Source organism: Embiotoca jacksoni, unplaced genomic scaffold (genome assembly GCF_022577435.1).
Source record: "Embiotoca jacksoni isolate LCO1_2020_lvr unplaced genomic scaffold, fEmbJac1.0.p SCAF_9, whole genome shotgun sequence".
NCBI classification, from domain to species: Eukaryota; Metazoa; Chordata; class Actinopteri; family Embiotocidae; genus Embiotoca; species Embiotoca jacksoni.
The window spans coordinates 19,404,577-19,422,812 of record NW_027185447.1 but is presented as its reverse complement, the minus strand read 5'-3'; the positions used below and the strand labels follow the sequence as shown (position 1 = coordinate 19,422,812).

The window sequence follows — 18,236 nt, the reverse complement described above, 5'->3', positions numbered from 1 at the left end:
TCCCCCCCCCCCCCCGATCTCCAGTTATCGTCACAGACTCAAAGCGGAGCTCCTATCCAATCCGAGTGCAGCCAACATCGCTTTGACCAATCATATTTCTCGACGCAATCAGTCCCAATCGTCCAATCAGCGGCGCTGGTAGTTGCGGGCCCCGAATCCCTCTTCAACCTTCTGCTTTCCGGAGGGGCACCTTCAACCAGCTCCGCGGTGCACCGGCAGCGGCTTCCTTAGCTCCAGAGAACAAGTGGAAATAATAATTTTACACAGACGCAATGTCCTTCCTAACCGTCAGCAGGCTAGCGCCTAAACTCCTCAATTCAAAGGTAAGACGAGTTAGAAACGGGCCTTTTAAAAGTCAAAGCTGTTGCCTCGAAGCTAACGCTAGGTTTAGCCTGCTAACGACGTAGCGGTGAGCTAGTTTAACGTCACGCATTGCGAAACAGCTGTGTGGCTCATAATCGCTGAAACTACAATATTATATTTTTTTGTTGTTTTCTTAACAGCAGCGGTCATTTCTTGCCGTTTCGCGCAGGGTTACGTAAACTATATATATATTTTTTAACGGTTCGTGAACTCGTGTCTTTCGTCGGCTAAAGCTAGCGCGGCGGCCGTTGTCCGCTGTCACCGGGGACCGTGTTAATAACGTCACGAACCAGAGTCTCACCACGTTTTAGTTTTCATCGGTAAAAGTGTAAAAAAATCATCTGGTACACTGCGATCGCCCATAAAAACTTCCAACTTTGTGCCTATTTTTTTATTTTCTCGCCACCACCGTTGACCTTCACGTTTTAGACTCGAGCCAAGTGTCTTATAATGTCTTTTATTTCTTTAATTAGGTCCTCAACATATGATTTATGGCATTTAAAGAATACTCAACCCCTGTAGAAACAAATGTCCTAACAACGGATGCTGCTTGAAATCTCTTTACGGAAGATCTTATTGATCAATAACCCGTGAAGGTAAAAAAATACTTTGCTGAAATTGCTTTTAATAGCGAGCTGTGAATGCCATTATGGTGTCACCTGAAGTATGCTTTGGTTCAGCCTCCTGAAACACTGATAAAAAAAAAAAAAAAATCAATTGCCCTCCATGTGTTTTTTTTTTTTTTAATGGTTCTCCCTCTAATAAGTGATTAAATGTCTTTGAACTCTGTTACATTCACTTTCTTCCTTATCGTTTTGCAATCTCTGCAAGGGAGATTTATGAGCCAGCTGTTTTTTTTTGTTGTTGTTGTTGTGTAATATCTTATGTCTCTGAACTATGACCCAAAAATCAGGAGTCAGTGACGACCGGAGCGCTTAAATTTGGAGTCTTTATGATATTTTCTGGCTTCGGATCGTTTCAGTTCTTTGGGAGAGGATTGTGATCTTTAAGTGTCTTTTTGATTTCGGTGTTGAAATGTACAAAATTGTATCTTTAGAAATGCAGAAAGGGGGAAAAAAAAAAAAAAAAAGGTGAAAATTTGGATGAAAGAAATTTCAAATCAAAACTTGCTTCCAGCTGAGTGTCATTAAAAGATGCAAATGTTTTTCCCCTTAAGCAAGGGGTTGTATGTGTTGGTCACCATAGAGAATGCTCATGAATTGAGCTTTCACATGTTTGGTTGACTCGTATGCCCTTCTGGTGCAGAGTAATCGTTCCTCTTACTGTCAGGCTGGTGGAAGTTGAGTCAAACTCGTGCTCTATATTTAAGATCCTGAGCTGTTGCATAATCTCTCTCTCAGCTGTGTAAAGTGACCCAAGACGCTTCCTTTTGTTTCGACGAACCTTGTCGGTCCTATTCACCCCCAACAGTTGTGTTTACGGGGTGGGGGGGATCCCATTGCCTGCTGTCCCCCCCTCCCTCCCTCCGACGACTCCTTCATCCATTGATGATTTTAGTACACTGACAGAGGAGTCCCGTTTCAGTGGTAAACTCAACTTCTCACTACAGACACTGAGCTTCCAACAAGATCACCCCCCCCACCCCCTCAGTCCAAGGCTTAAGAGCATAAGTAGCATTAATTACAAACCTTTTGAGTGTCATTTTCACTTTCAGAGTGTTTTGGATTATAACAGTCATGCAAAATTAAGCTTATAAATACACTGTTTTTAACTTGGTCTTAAATTATAAATTCAGCATGTTAATAGTCGGCGTTATAATATCAGAATACACAATCACAGTCCTTTGGATAAAAAATATAGAGAAACATTCCTCGTCTTAACAAATCCTGTTGTTTTACACCAGTGTCAGAAGACTGAAAATCACATGAGCACATTAATCAATCGTCCATATTGACATTGTAGATTGTGTGCCATGATTTTCTTCTCTTTTTTTCTCTTCTTCTTTTTTTAACGCCAGACAGTCCTCTTTCGACAGAAGTTGAGAAATACTTGCGTGACTGAACATCTTCACATCATTAGCAGACGATAAAATCATGTTTGTGAAGAGGTGTTTTTTCCGGCTGGGTAATCCTTGTGTATGCAGAAAAAATGTCAACACTAGTAGTTACTTGTTGCAGCCATTTCTAGTTGTCTGCTCAGACATGCGTTTTCAGTTTAGTTCAGTGTAAATGTCAAATGCCAATTCTAACGGGATAATTCATTTTGAATTTGTATTAGTCACTCTGCTTATAAATGTTGGGCAAAAAGCTACTGCGGTTTTCTATATACGACAAGGTTAGACCCATGTCACTCACAAACTAACAAAGTCACAGCAGTATTAGGTTCGTCCAAACTTCTTTGTGGGTAACTGTTGAGGAGCTCAATTGTTGTTGCAGTTCACACATAAGGAGATAATGGTCCAGAAATTCATCCTCTGACTTTTATCTTATTTTCATGAGGTTTTTCTCGTTTTGGTCCTGATAATCAAAATCTTAATATTTCTCTGTTTATTCCACAGAATGCCGCCTGCTTCTTTGTGGCTGCCAGAAATGCCAGCGCATCAACAACAGTAAGTGCACTCGGTTCACCTCAATGTTGTTTGCTCGCTTCAGATTTTCCCACATTGTTATTCTGCAGTTGAAGTGATAAAATGTGTGCAGCAGTTGGTTTGTTGGTCCCTCAAGTGTTAACAGAACATGCTGACCTTTGTTACAGCAGATAAAACACAAAAAAAAATCTGAAATGTTTACATAAAGTCTGTTTGATTAACTGCAGGTCACATTAAAAAGGAATGGGTTTTATTTTGAGGGCATTAGTGACTAAATATTGTGTTTTTTTTTTTTTTTTCCCCCCACAGAATCTGAAGGATGTCCTGGCAGACCTCATCCCTAAAGAACAGACCAGAATCAAGAGCTTCAAAACACAGTATGGCAAAACCAACATAGGACAGATTACTGTTGACATGGTGAGTGACTCTCGATATTGAACAAAATACGCCGCTTGTCATATATTTAGTTGGCAACTGAGCTGGATTCTACTTAGCCATTACAATAATCAGGCCATCGACCATTATTCAGATGAGTGATGCCATATCAGCCGCACTTAATCCATCTCGGCCTGCAGAGGGTTATTTACTGTGTCGGGTATCAATGTCCTGTTATCTCCCTCCGAGGTCACAATATGAACTGCTTTCTGCCGGCGGAGATATTTTAGCTGAGTCACTCAAACCTCGGCTGTAAACTGCCAGTCTCAAACGGGCCCATAATTGCTCTCGCATACATACACCACTGCAATAAATGCTTTGTCTTCTTCTGTTAGCCGCTCGCTGCATTACTTTGCACACACAACTTTGTATACAGTGTTAAATAGATGGAATGTAATTTCTCTATATGCTTTATGTTTTGTGTGTTTTCATTCTCCAGGTGTATGGAGGTATGCGGGGGATGAAGGGTCTGGTGTATGAAACCTCTGTGTTGGATCCCGACGAGGTCAGTGTTAGAGCCAGATTGATTGATTTATTGCAGATAATATCAGTGTCTGTCTTTGTCAGCAGAACTAGGTTTAAGGTCCTCTAGACTGGATTGCATAATTTGCCAATCAGTGAGCTCTGCAAAGGTCGTTTTCTTTTACTGTAAAATGCCTCATTTGATTTGTATCTTGGTCAACATAATCTTAAACAAATATTTGTGAAACTGCCCACGTTTTTTTTTTTTTTTTTTCTTTGCATGTGGTTTTGAAAATTGGCGGCCTGGAAATCAGCCTTCATTGTAGGCACTTACCTTGATTACTTTCTGCCCAAAGCTGAGCGCATTCAGTGACAGAGCGGCACTGCGTGGAGTGAGATATTGCATCATCAGTGTTCATTGGAGGGGCGAGAGCTCACATTAGCAGTTTGCCAGCACTCACTTGAATGCGAATTTCAGGATAACTTGAATATGTATGTGATTATCACAAGTAATGTTTAGTTTTTCATCTTTTCCTGGCTCCACTGATACGCAGGGCATCCGCTTCAGGGGCTACAGCATCCCAGAGTGTCAAGAGTTGCTGCCCAAAGGTCCAGGAGGCGAGGAGCCGCTGCCTGAGGGCCTCTTCTGGCTGCTGGTCACAGGACAGGTCCCCACTGAGGAGCAGGTGACTGAAACATTGTTGTACAATAGTAAAACAGCTGCTCACTCTTTTAATCTGTTAGTCCTGGCTTGTCAGACCCTGCATGTCAGATTTCGACCACACACTGTTTCAGCATTTTTCAAAAACTCAATATTCCGTCAGAACAATAAATGGTAAGATGAAGGAGAGTTTAGCCACAGATCAGTTCGCAAAATAGTACATGAGCTTTGATATGATTGGTGCCACAGCATGGGAAGGTGAATAACAAGCTGTTGGCAAGTAGTGTTTATGACATTATCGGTTATCTATCACTCTGGAAAATTCTTTTCTCTCAATTAGAGATTTAATTCATAACTAGTAAACAAAACCGAATCAGTAGTGAATTTATTGCTGCCACCTATCACCTTCTAAGAGTCATGAGGACAAGCTGTCTGATAATCTCCCTCCTTTGAACTGACTAACTGTACTTTGACATGAATTTGAATGCACCTGCTAATGACACAAAGAAGTAAGTTAAGGACAAAATGTAGATCTTTTTCCTCTCAAGGGATTAAGTCCACAACTTTGCACTTGACTGACAAAGAGCTGAAGAGGAATTATTTTAACCTCTCCCGCGTACATGGTGTGCTTCTTTTTCTCCAGGTGAGCTGGGTGTCCAAAGAGTGGGCGAAAAGAGCAGCTCTCCCCTCTCACGTCGTCACCATGCTGGATAACTTCCCCACAAACCTGCACCCCATGTCTCAGTTCAGTGCTGCCATCACAGCTCTGAACAGTGAGAGCAGCTTTGCACGGGCCTACTCTGAGGGCGTCCACAAGTCTAAGTACTGGGAGGTGAGTTTACACACACACACACACACACACACACACACACACACACACACACACACACACACTTTTCACCTCCTGTTTGGCACCAAGGATGGAAATATTTGGACTAATGGATGGATTGCCATTTAATTGGGTGCACTGCCCTCAGATGATTAATGTATTTCAAAACATTTTTTTTTTTTTGTATAGAAAGTGTTACAGCTACAGTCCTGCTTTCATAGATTCAGACTTACTCTTTTGCAATGCCTTTGCATTGGTTTTCTTAGTTTGTTTATGAAGACTCCATGGACTTGATTGCCAAGCTGCCTTGCATTGCTGCCAAGATCTACCGCAACCTGTACCGCGAAGGCAGCAGCATCGGAGCCATCGACTCCAACCTGGACTGGTCTCACAATTTCACCAACATGCTGGGCTACAGCGATTCCCAGTTCACCGAGCTCATGAGGCTCTACCTCACCATCCACAGGTGCAACTTTAAAATATGTCTTCATAGGCTGTGAATTGGGTTCGATTTTTTTTTTTTTTAATTTTCCCTCGGGAGTAACAAAATTTTATTGTAAATTAAGTCGAGCTTTAAACAAGCTCAAATTAAGTTTTTGAAAAACTGGACACCACTTCAATCAGATGGAGCTGTTGACTATGAGAGCACGAAGATGATATTGATTTCATTCGTAGATTTCTAAGCAAAACTGAGTCTAAATGATTGTGTTAAAGGGAAAAGGCTCTTTTAAAACTGTTAAAACACTAGCTATAATATCTACAATTTCATATTGGAAAAAAGTGTTAAAAGCACTCTATCTAATCAGTTTAACTGAAATAGCAGCCTAAGATTAAGCTAAATACCAACAAAATCTTTCTGGATTTAGACAACATGACAATAATCACTCATGAGACATTGTTGAAAACGAAACAAAAAGTTTGTAGTTACATCTTGACCGATGCATCTCCTAACTTTGTGTGTTAAACCGTCGGCTGTTCTACTGTGACAGTCGTCCCACTGCCCTGAATGTGCTGCCACCCACAATTAACGCCGGATGATATAACATGGTACACCAGTTTGTTTAGTCATCAAACTTCAAAGCAGGTAGCACATATCCCATCATAGTGACACATGATGAGGGTAAAAGCACAAATGCAAAGTACTGTTCAGTTACATAGTGTGGGTCACCGGACATTATTCTTATTTCAGTGAGTGATTAGACGGCAGTTCAAATGTTGCTGATGCAAACAAACTTTAATCTCAGTCTGCTTTAGAAAATTGGCTTCTCTTTTGAGAAATCCCGAGTTGACATTTTTTTGTAAACGTGTGTTTATTAATTTAAAATTTTTGTTGTTGTAATTTTTAGTGACCATGAAGGAGGCAACGTCAGTGCCCACACCAGCCACCTAGTGGGGAGCGCCTTGTCTGACCCTTACCTGTCCTTCAGCGCTGCCATGAACGGGCTGGCTGGTCCTCTGCACGGCCTGGCCAATCAGGTTCGTTCCTCGGCACATCAGCGTTTGGAAATTCACTGCTCGTCTCCCAATGAGCCTTTCACAAAGAAGACGTTTGATAAGTCACGAGTAACAACTCTGCTTTTAGAAATGTCTCCTGTAAGAAAAGGCTTGTTGGCCTTTGAACACATGATATGACTGTTCAGGGTTGAATTTAGTTTGGTCCGCTTGTTTGTTTTTCTCTTCACTACCGTGGTCAGCGCAGCAGACAAACAGCAGAGGGTAAACATAATGACATAAAGGAAGACAAGTTTACACAGGCTGCCGACTGACTGCCTCTATTGATTTATAAAACTTATTGTAGAGTTGATTGACTGATAATCAGCACAGTTTGTTAACCAGGGCTTGATTGGAAGGTCACTTCTTCTTCAGCTGTCCAAGTTTCCTGTTTCACCGGCATTAAATTCTGCTATCCGTTTTATTATTAACTAATGAAATATGATCATTCGATTTGGCTTCCCTTAATACGCACTTTGCTAACACCTTGACTTTGAAAGTAAAGTGAGGGTTGTTTTCAGCACTGCTGACACTGAATGTATTCAACAAGATTTACTGGTTTCCGCCCGGCACTCCTCTGATGTGGTATTTTTAAGAAGAAAAAATGAGCCCAAGTTCAGAAAATACCAGAGAAAAGTGTCATAATCATTTACTTTGTGTTATTTTGCTACATTTTTTTAAAATATATATATATATATATATATATATATATATATATATATATATATATATATATATATAAAACTTCTCAATGTGTGTTTTATTTTGCATCTTCAGGAGGTGCTGGTGTGGCTGACTGCCCTGCAGAAGGAGTTGGGAGGAGAGGTGTCTGATGAGAAGATGAGGGATTACATCTGGAACACACTTCAGTCTGGAAGGGTAAAGATGAACCACGTTCATGAGCAGTTCTGGTTGTCATAATGAGCTCAAGATTCAGTCATTTCAGAAATAGTCTTTTAGGTGCGTCGTTGGACTCGGAAGACGTTTTCCAAAACCAACAGATTCGTTCGACGCATTACAATAAACATTTTTTTTAAATATTGTGTACTCGGTTTTATGTTTCTTTGTATTCTATTTTCCGGATTTACCCCGTCGCTCAATTTCATTTTTACTCCTTGAAAGCTTCTCAAAAATGCTGCTGTAAACCATAAAAGGTAGCAGTATGTGTTAGTATTTCATCACAGTTTAAAATATGCATTTTTGCTCTTTTGTCTGTAGGTGGTTCCGGGCTATGGCCACGCTGTCCTCAGGAAGACTGACCCACGTTACACCTGCCAGCGCGAGTTTGCCCTGAAGCATCTGCCCAATGACCCCCTGTTCAAGATGGTCGCCCAGCTTTACAAGATTGTCCCCAATGTGCTCCTGGAGCAGGGTAAGGCCAAGAACCCCTGGCCCAACGTGGACGCTCACAGCGGAGTGCTGCTGCAGGTAAGAAGACGCGTTTTGTATTGTAATCATACATTTGCCATCTAACGGTAGCGAATGCAGACGCTGAGTCTTTTTAAAAAAAAAATTTTTTATCCGCCGTGTGTCTGCGCAGTACTACGGCATGACGGAGATGAACTACTACACGGTGCTCTTCGGCGTGTCCCGTGCCCTCGGCGTGCTGGCTCAGCTGGTGTGGAGTAGAGCCCTGGGCTTCCCCTTGGAGCGCCCCAAGTCCATGAGCACAGAGGGACTGATGAATTTGGTCGGAACCAAGTCGGGCTGAGGCACCACCTGAGAGGAAGAACCGGGGGGGGGTTAGTGTGAAAGGGTGGGAGGAGGTGGAAATATCAAAAGGCAGACATAAGTTGACCCTCTGTCATTTCCAACCCCAGGGATTTAACGGGATTCAAAGAGACAGTACGCTTTTAATGTCATTTCACAAAAGAAGGGCCTTTTAAAATTGCCACGGTGTTAGTGTTTTAGTGCGTTTAGTTCACCACTGAACACGTTTCCACATCATACGTTTGAAACATGAAAGGTCCAAACTTCAGACGCGCATGTATGTAACCCCCATAGAAGGCTCAAACTATGTACCGTTAAGATTCACCCCTGAGCAGTGCCTGCACTGAGTCTGAATTATGAATAGGCAGTGGCATTCAAAGGGAATTGTGGGAGTGAACTACACTTCCTTTGTATTTGTGTAAAGATTTCAAGTATACCTGACTACATTTTTGCTGCTTTTGGCTAATGCAGTGATTTGTTTCTTTTTAGAAGATATTCCCAAGCAAAACATCTTCTTTCTTTTTTTTCTTTTTCTTTTTTCTTTTTTTTTTTCAATAAGACGATCCGACTTAGTTTTCCTTCTATGCAATGTTGTCATCCCACCTAGTTGATCAATGTGTTTCACTCCCCCTTATGAACACTCCAAGTTTAGAGAAATAATAGGTCCTCACCAGTAAAAGTAATTAGCAAGCTGTGTAAGAAAAGTATGAAAATCAGTTAAAAGATACTGCCCCTTTAAATCTTTAATCTCTCTTCTCTCTCCAACTTGTATTATTTTTTTCTTCTTTGTAAAGATTGACCTGTATTACCTCTATGATCAAAATAACTGGCTTGTCTTATATCGAAATTAGCTTCGTCGGCTCTTCTTCCTGCTTTCCTATTATAAATGGGTCTCTCTGCTCAAAGGCTCCAATGGTTTGAGAATAATGTACAGTAAAAGGATGTTGTAATTGGCAGCCTGTAGTGAATCCTTAAGAGCAAGCTTGAATGAAAAGCGGGATAGGAGAGGGGGAGGCTTTGTTTCTGTTGGAGTCCTGTGTGTTTACGCGTGTACGTTTTGTTACTTTATCCCCAGAGGAGAGCGCTTTAAACATCGACTACTTCAAAAAGAGCACTTGCTTGATTGGATTCCCTAATTCGTAGCAGTAGAAAACCCTCCCAGGTTGATTGTGTCCCTCTGACAGCAGTTTTTTTTTTTTTTGGTGTTGAATATGTATAAAACTAAAAATTTTGGGGTTCTCATTTTGTGGTTTTATTTATACTTTGTGTACATAGTTATATATATATATATATGTATAGCTTGAATGTATGAGCTCTGTGCGATCACTTGCTTGTAATAATCACAATGAGAACCACAGTTTACCAACATCGTAGTAGTGTCCGGGTTGGTCTGTAAATTAATGCCCAGGCTCGCTGGTCACTGTGAAATTCTGCCGACGAACAAAAATAAAAAAAAAGCTGCAGCTATCTTGTATATACACGATTTCTCGCCTGGCTCTGTGGGCTTAGCTGGTGCTGTTTTTCAGGTGATTCCACTTGAATGTTTCAAGCTTGCTCTTAAATTCTGGGTTTGTCAGCACTCCATTTTTGTGTCGTTCTCACTCTTATTTTTTTTTTTTTTTTTCCCAAACAATACTCTCGCCGCGTTAGTCATCATTAGTTCACCAAGACGTGTTCGATTCTCTCCGCTCCGCCGCCGTCTTCCTTCTGGTCTTTATCCGGTGTGGATTTTTTTTTGTTTGTTGTAGTGTTCTTCCATGTGGCGGGTTGTTCAGCAGATGTGGTTATTTTGATCGTAGAGGAGGATAAAGGTACGTGACGAATGGGAGAACTCAAGGCGGGTGGATTCATCAGAGAAAAACTTGGGGGATGGGGCTGGATGGGTCAAACGGGCAAGAAAAGCTTGAAGAGCAATTGGAAAACCTAACAAAAAGTGAAAAATAAAGGTTTTTATTAACACTTGTTTGGTCTCGTCTTCTTCATGATTAAAGCTTTTAGTGTACAAGATTTAGGAGGCTTTACTACGAAAATACTTGTAATTGTTTTTATTGGGGTAGAATCCCCTGAAACTAGGAATCATTTTTTTCATTCCCTTAGAAGAAGCCTTCACGTCTCCGTTTATCCACAGAGCTCGCCATGTTTCTGCATGAGACTCCATGTAAAAGTGGACGTAGCGTCCAGGTCTGAAAAAGGGAGGCAAATGCGAAAGTGCTTTAAACTGCAATACCACCGAGAGCCACTAAGGGTTTGGCTCTGGCTCCAGAGATTTAAAAAAAAAAAAAAAAAGCTAAAACGGAAGTGCCCAAACTTGCAGTTCCCTGAGTGCCCATTTGAGGGTGTCTCCAAAAGTGAGTCAATCCCCACAGACACTCATTTTAAAATGTCGAACTGTAAATTGAAAACACATTTGCAGCCTTTCACCATTCATAACTGTAAAGGGCCTGCATTTTTTTTTTTTACATTTTTTTTTTATATATATACAAATCCATCCATTTAAATTGTATCGAGGCCTTTGAATAATTAAGGACGTAGCTGCTGTGAGTGACGGGTGGATGCTGTCACAGTTGGCGATGTGCCTGTAGGTTTCAGCAATTTGGCTTCATTAGGGCTGCCTGAGCTCCACCCACGCACCTCCTCTTAGCCCATTGTTGGATTAGCAGGGAATAAGGCAGACCGACTGTCCTCATGTCAGCTACATAGCACACTACAGTGGCCAAGTTGTGTGGGCCACTCGGGGGGGACGGTATTCAAGTTGGTTGCAATCTGCAGCCTCACCACTAGGTGCCACTAAATCCTACCCGAGTGCCTGGGAAACAAAACAAGTCATCTGCTGGCTCAGGTCAATTCCAATTATCTGGTGTCTCTTGAATTCTGAAATATGACCTGAATTCCCTAGAGAGCGAGGTCGGTGTCCTGACTTTTATGAGAATTTCTGTCATGTTTGAAACTTGAGAATGACAGTACACGCAAAAAAAAAAAAAAAAAAAAAAGAAGCATGTGCTCTGAAGACCTCGAGTCATTTGTCTCTTGTTGAGATGTCAGCTCAAGATGTTTTGAAGGTTTTGGTTTCAACAAGAGATATAAAAAAAAAAAAAAAAAAAAAAAAAAAAATCTGTACATCTAGTAAGATAATGATCCGATATGACTAATGTTGTAGGGCTTCAATTTAATTAATTAGTCTTTTTTTTCAGTTCTGTAACTTCATGATCATGAAAAGATGATGGTCCAAGTACCCAACTCTCCCGTGTGCCGTTATTAATAACTGGCCCACATACCGCCACACCGCTCTGGTTTCCTGCTGGTCAGCTGTGTCTCGGTGTGCGCAACAAAGGCAGTAAGTGCCAAAGAGCCTCAACCTCATGCCAATCTGTGGCACAAAAAGCTCAATCTAAAAAGGTACAAAGTTTCAACTACATGCATTAATGTTTTTTTTTTTTTTTTTTTTTTTTTTAAAAACTGCACAGACAAAAATTTGTGGCACCTTTTTATTTAAATAAAGTTTGAAAATAAACCCAGAGTATTTACAAAGATACATTTTTGCTTGCAACATTAAAAGTGAGCAGGCTGCAAAATGATGGCAAATATTTTCTGTTACTGCAGTGATAGTTTTACATACATTTTGTATACATACCAGGCGGCCAATATCAGACCAAGGATCTACCACACTCCTGCAGTTTGAGAAATCATGTGGAAACATACTGTGGAGATGAATGGGTCAGGTCATCATAAAATACTTTTACAAAATATTTCTTCTGTTTATAATGTCCGCTCTTAAAAGGTTTTCAAGGAGTATTGGCACCTACAATAACAACATTTATCATTCAATTGAATCACTGTGATGTAAAATATCTCTTTCTGAGAAAAACTAAAAAAAAAAGAAACATGGGGTAAAGATGAATTTCTGAATTATGCAGCATTACTGACAACGAGAACCAAAATAAAATCGTTTAAAATAGACTCGGATCTATTTTATTCCCTAAAATTGTAACACTTGAAAAGTGTCATTTCAAAATCGAATATTGTTGTTATTATTTCTTAAGACATAACAGTATTAACAGATCCATTTCTTTTCAATACACATTCCTCATGGACTGATTTGTAAATCGCCTCCCCACCGAAGCAAATGGACCACATCAGCTTTGAAGTTAACTGAACGTCGGCTCAGTTTTGTTCGTCTGAAACTTGAGCGTGTGGACAAAATAAACTGCCAATCACGGGGAAGGTCACAGACAGAACAACTTGGTCTGTTGACCTTTGGCGACCGGAACTCAGCAGTCACATTTAAAGTCAGTAAACTTTCAAGAGTCCTTTGTCATGGAATAAAGTGAAGGGCTACTTGGATAGAAAATAGAAGTCATGCCCCGACGGTGCAACACGTAAAACTCAAGAAATATCTCTAATATTTGCTTTTTCTGTAGTTACATACATGCATGATAACGTATTTAAATAAAAAGCCCCACAAATAAGCAGGAAACCCACAGAAGATGATAAATGATCATGTTTTATTCTACAGCCCGCCAGTATGTTTGATGATGAGAATGTACATGATGCGAGATAATCGTCCTGATCACCTTCAGAAGATGGACCACAAAATACAAACAGCTGAGCAGGGAAACCTCTACAACGTTTTATAAATTATCATTTGTTGTCACTGCAGTGATCAATTACGATATAATAACTGTGAACTGATCCGAATCCTATCAAAGACTGAAGCACATAGCATTTTATTTTTGTGATCTCACCACAACAAAGCAGCACCATCACATGAAATGTCAGGTTTAAAATGTATAATCTGTAACTTTATGAATATAGAAAGCAAAACAATATATATATCTTTTTTTTTTTTTTAAAGTGGCAGCTATATTATGACCTATCAACTTTTTTTTTTGTCACAATCCCATTCACAGCACTCTCCAGCGTTTTCATACACTCATTCTTTGTGCAAAGTTTGACTGCCCCTCTCCACGAATAGTGACTGAAGCTCGGCTGTAAAATAAGGCATTATTAAAACTAGCAGGCCAAATCTCAACATCCAAAAACACAATCCTCACAGCACAACACTCAAGTTAAAGCTAAATTCCCCAAACTTCACTGATGCCGCCGTTCGCTGATGAAAACATGACACTTTTTCCCTTCGCGATAGCGTCACACGGTCAGAACGGTGATGACGCTCCAAACGTCCCAAAACGTGGCACCTTAAATTCCAAACGAATATTTTGCATAAAACCACTGCTGGATAAATTTGAAAGAATTTCGCAGCGACAGCACTACCCTATGTCCAAAAATATGTCTTAATTTCTATTTAGTTAAAGTAAAGGCAAAGAATGCGTTTCTTAATATAATATAATGTCATCAGCTGATCCCGATAACGTGTCAAGAGTGTCAAATACTGTCACCTCAAGTCACAGTGAACAACAAGACTTGAGCAAAAGGGCCTCCGTGTCTTATTCAGTTTAAAAGGGTGTTTATTTAAAATGATAGTCGACTGTAACACCGCTAACGTGATGTTGTAATTATTTACTGTTTTCTTTGCATGTTTACAGCTTGTAGCGGCCGTGGAGCAGAATGCATGGATGGTGACTTCCTTCTGCTAAAGAAGGACCCAAACTGGAGGTAGACAGAAAGTGAACAGACTGAACATGAGGAGGGAGACGAGCAAGAACTTACTGAGGCGGGAACTCCCAACTTTACGACTACAAGAGTTAGATGTCCTACATATTCAGTAGCCGCTATGATGAATGCGCAGCAGTGGAGGCTGCATGTGTGGGGAGGCGGGGGAGGTGGAGGGGGGGGGGGGGGGCGACCAAGCCGCATCATGCAGGTTTGAGTGCAAAAAAAAAAAAAAGGGAATAAAGGGTGGTATGATTTAAGGCCAGGTGAGGACGTACAGTTGCTGCGATCACGTCTGATGCACCTCGTGAAACATCAGCTCTCGCGGGATCCGAGTCTCTGGGCCGTAAAGCTTGCAGGCTCGCCGCTCAAACGCAGCGACGTTCTGCTTTACGACTTCGTCGAAGAACATAGTGGCCAACTGGGAGTGAAGCAACGAGCGGAACTCAAACGATATCTGTTAAAGATTAAAAAAAATAAATAAATAAAAAAAAATATATATATATAGTTGCTTTTTTTTTTTTTTTGTGTATACACCAGAGAGAAAAGAAGATTCATCAAAAGGTGGCAACAACAGAGGACGGATTCAAATAGTTTAAAATGATTGAAAAATGGGCCTATTTGCTATTTACTGTTTATTTCTTGCAGAGAGACTGAAGCCAAAACCCCCAAACAGTTAGCTTAGCTCAGCATAAAGGGTGAAAACAGTGGGAGGAGGCTCGCCTGGCGCCGTCCGAAGGTGACAAAGATGTACGTGCGGGACCGTCTCTTGGCTAAACAGACTTTCCTGGCGTTTTGCCATTTTACAGGTGAAGAAATATTCCCAATCATAACCAACTGTCACACTTCAGTTTTTGTACGGGTTAAACAAATGAAGCATCATTGGCTCTAAAATGTTGGGCTATTTTCGGACAGAGCCAGACGAGCGGTTTCTCATTGCTTCCGATGTTTATGCTGAAATAAGCTGACTGGTTTATTTACTGGACAGGCTCGAAAAAAAAAAAAAAAAAAACAGTGACAGGGCCAAAAAGGGACATTTTCAACCAAAATGTCAAACTACTCCGACCAAAGATGCTTAAAGAGGGACAGATGGTCTAATACCCACTCAGTGAACCAGCACATACATCAAGATTCAGGCTACTTACAGAAAAGTCTACCGTGCAGGTGCGAGGGTAACCGGGAATGCCAGGACTAAAGCGCCATATCGTCTCCAGGTGATTAAACAGCTTTCCATCTGTACACACTGCCTGCAAAAAACAAAAAAACAAAACACAAAACACACCCTGTGATTAGAAAGTGGAATACATATAAATACTACGTTCACAAAACTACACTTAGCGTCTCAGTAGGATTCGACTGAAACTGGCAGCATATTTTAACTACATAAAATCCAATTCTCATCCGCAGACGTCACAGTGAACGTCAGACAACCCGTTATTCGCGGGGCCGACAGAATCTCTGAGGCGGTCGGTACTCACTTTGACTAGATGAGGCCTAACGCACGTGATCATAGACGTGTATCTCTCCACCACCGGAGGGAATCCCACTTCGAGTTGGGCTTTGGAGTGACTCGCTCTCTTCATGACGGTCTGGGACTTCTTACACCAAGGCACAAAGTGCTTGTAGTCGTCAACGTTGGCCACCACGTCGTACATTTCCAGCATAGAAAACCTACGGCAGCAAAGAAACACGAGGGTCAAAAGAAACGGTTTTCGTCCTGATAAACACGGTCGCAACCGGCTCGTACTGTTCAATTACCCAAGTATCCTACGCTCGGAGTACTCCTTCCTTTTGTTGGTGAGGCTGATGAAGTTTCTGCTTTGGGGAACCGCCGTCATCGTGTCCCAGTCTTGGAGGCAGAGCACCCTGGGAGATCTCGTCATCAAAATGCCACACGACGACAAGTGTCTGAAAGGTAAGAGGAAATGTCCCGTGAGCCACGTTCTGGAAATGGCGCGACCTGCGATCGGCACGGTGTCCAACAAAACACTGCATTCCAGTTTCCAGCTGCCAAAGTCAGCGAGTGCACACGGCGAGCGGACCAGGAGCCGGTGGAAGGTCTGTGTTGTGAGTGTGCTGGTATTTTCCGAGTTGGGAGGCCTTTTATGCGAGGAGCAAAAAAAAAAAAAAAGCTAGGTAACGCGACACCTTATTTTATTGCACTTGTTGGAATGAATTAACGATGTGTTTTCTGACCAAATATGTTGCGGCCGCTGGCTTAACGCTTAAAAATACTTAATTACTTACGGGTGACTATGATAGGCAATAGTGCCATAAAATCATATCAGGATCAAAAGAATAGAAGGAACATTTGTTGTCGACTGGTGTTGAAAATTGCCTTTTGACAAGAGTTTTGAATACTGTTTGCACCAGGGATGAACGACTTCTTCATTACATGTAATAACAATACTTATCATGATATGATTGAAATCCTAAAAAAGACGTTATTACTCAGTGATGCGATAAACATAAAATGATATTTCCGTTTCTCTTACTGCTCAGCTTTGTGAAATATGGTAAAACATTGTTTTGTTGCCCCTTTTTTTATGTCCAAATGACTTCCACAATGTTGTTTTGATAATTTTATATGGTTTAATTATTTAATATAGGTGTTGTGAAATTTTTTTTTTATATAACAATGCTTGTATTTTGTGGGTAGTAGGGCTGGGTGATCAATATTTGACCCTGTTGGTGACATATGAATTATTATAGCATTATACTTACATTATTTTCCAGGTTTTAAACAGAAGTCATTTTCTGAATTTCTTTGAATGTTTTATCTTTGCTGTTACTTGCCTTTACCCACTCAGTCGTTATAGTCTCATTACTCATGACTATTGATCAAATGTCATTATGTAAATATTTGGTGAAAGCATCCCTATAAATATTGTTTGCAATATTGATAAAAGGGTATCTCGAGTTTTGTCCACATCACTCAGCCCCAGTGAGTCATTTTCTGCCTTTTGGTTGTCAATTAGGACTTAAAGAGCCTAATAATACTAATAATACTAATAATACTAATAATAGCCTCCTCCAAGTGTCCCCGTGACGTGGCTCACCTGATGTTTTGTCGCGTGCATCCTCTCTGCAGCGCCGTACGGCACGAGCGAGGGGAGCCCACGGAGGCTATCTGGAGAAAGTCGCTGAATGTCCGCACACCCATGGGTAACCTCCGGGCTCCGGCCGTGGCTGCCATCAAAACCAGCCACTCCAGCTCAAGGAAGGGAAATCCCGGGTGTGTGTGTGTGTGTGGACGCTGAGCACCGGGGGTCTTGGTCGGGAGGAGGAAGAGGGAGGAAGAGGAGGAGGAAGGGGTATAGTAAGATTCAGTCGATCGGTCCGAAACGCTTTTTTTTTTTTATTTTATTTTTTTTTTAAGCGAGGAAATGTAAAATAAACACGTAAGCTTTGTGTAAAGTGAACCACCGACCGTTGAACGGCGTCTCTCCCGCTGAGCGTCACCGGCGGTGGTGACGGTGGTCAGCAGCTAACGTTAGCTACCGAGGGTTTTTTAAAAAAACAGCACGACGTACCGCACGACGCGTTCCTCGACTTTTTTTTTTTTTTTTTCCGGCAATACTCACATTACTTCGCGTCTAAAAAAACGCAAAAACTCGCGTCAAAGTTAAAGGATTTAGGCTCGTTTTGGCTCTGAAGATGGGACAAATTCCGACCGAGCCGCGGACGACCTTCTGCTGCTAAATTAAACGCCGGTGGGGCAAATAATACGTTTCTTCTGCCCCTTAAGGTTCAGACCGACAGCTCTGTGACGTCATGCTGCCCCCTGTTGGCCTGGAGGGTAAAATTATTAAAATTTTATTTTACGGTATTTTATTTTAACACTGCATAGAAATATAATTTCATTTACATTTTAACCAAAATATTCAGTTGAGCTTTGGCCTGACTGCCCTGCAAAGCCAAAATGCAGCAACTACAAAAAAAAAAAAATGTACCTTCTATATCTTGTTATAAAAATTATTATACAAACTGCAGTAATTGCACCAAGGCCCGTTAGGTTAGGTAGTTACTTTATTAATCCCCGAGGGGAAATTTTTTCGCTACAGCAGCATACAGAAGCAATAAGATAATAATAGAACAATAGAAAAGCAATAAAATAGCAGTAAAAA

The 18,236-nt window shown here is 41.1% G+C and overlaps 2 protein-coding genes across 3 annotated transcripts; one reads left to right on the top strand and one right to left on the bottom strand.

The window, feature by feature from the left end:
* Nucleotides 1–153: 153 nt before the first annotated feature.
* Nucleotides 154–10,461, top strand: cs (citrate synthase). The gene is made up of 11 exons (XM_069140621.1): nucleotides 154–323; nucleotides 2,882–2,932; nucleotides 3,221–3,328; nucleotides 3,786–3,851; nucleotides 4,363–4,494; nucleotides 5,113–5,301; nucleotides 5,565–5,764; nucleotides 6,645–6,774; nucleotides 7,567–7,668; nucleotides 8,008–8,217; nucleotides 8,330–10,461. The coding sequence occupies exons 1-11, from the start codon at nucleotides 273–275 to the stop codon at nucleotides 8,498–8,500; spliced, it is 1,410 nt and encodes a 469-aa protein (XP_068996722.1). The 5' UTR covers nucleotides 154–272; the 3' UTR covers nucleotides 8,501–10,461.
* A 1,502-nt stretch (nucleotides 10,462–11,963) lies between these two features.
* coq10a (coenzyme Q10A) lies at nucleotides 11,964–17,846 on the bottom strand. Of its 2 annotated transcripts, XM_069140783.1 has the most exons (6): nucleotides 17,540–17,846; nucleotides 17,169–17,380; nucleotides 15,868–16,017; nucleotides 15,588–15,780; nucleotides 15,255–15,356; nucleotides 11,964–14,566 (listed from the first exon to the last, which is right to left on the bottom strand). In XM_069140783.1, exons 2-6 carry the CDS (start codon nucleotides 17,303–17,305, stop codon nucleotides 14,399–14,401), a joined length of 750 nt encoding a protein of 249 aa, XP_068996884.1. In that variant the 5' UTR covers nucleotides 17,306–17,380; nucleotides 17,540–17,846; the 3' UTR covers nucleotides 11,964–14,398. The 2 variants fall into 2 exon arrangements, with proteins under 2 accessions (XP_068996884.1, XP_068996883.1); XM_069140782.1 differs by having other exon boundaries at nucleotides 17,169–17,846.
* Between the last annotated feature and the right edge of the window lie 390 nt (nucleotides 17,847–18,236).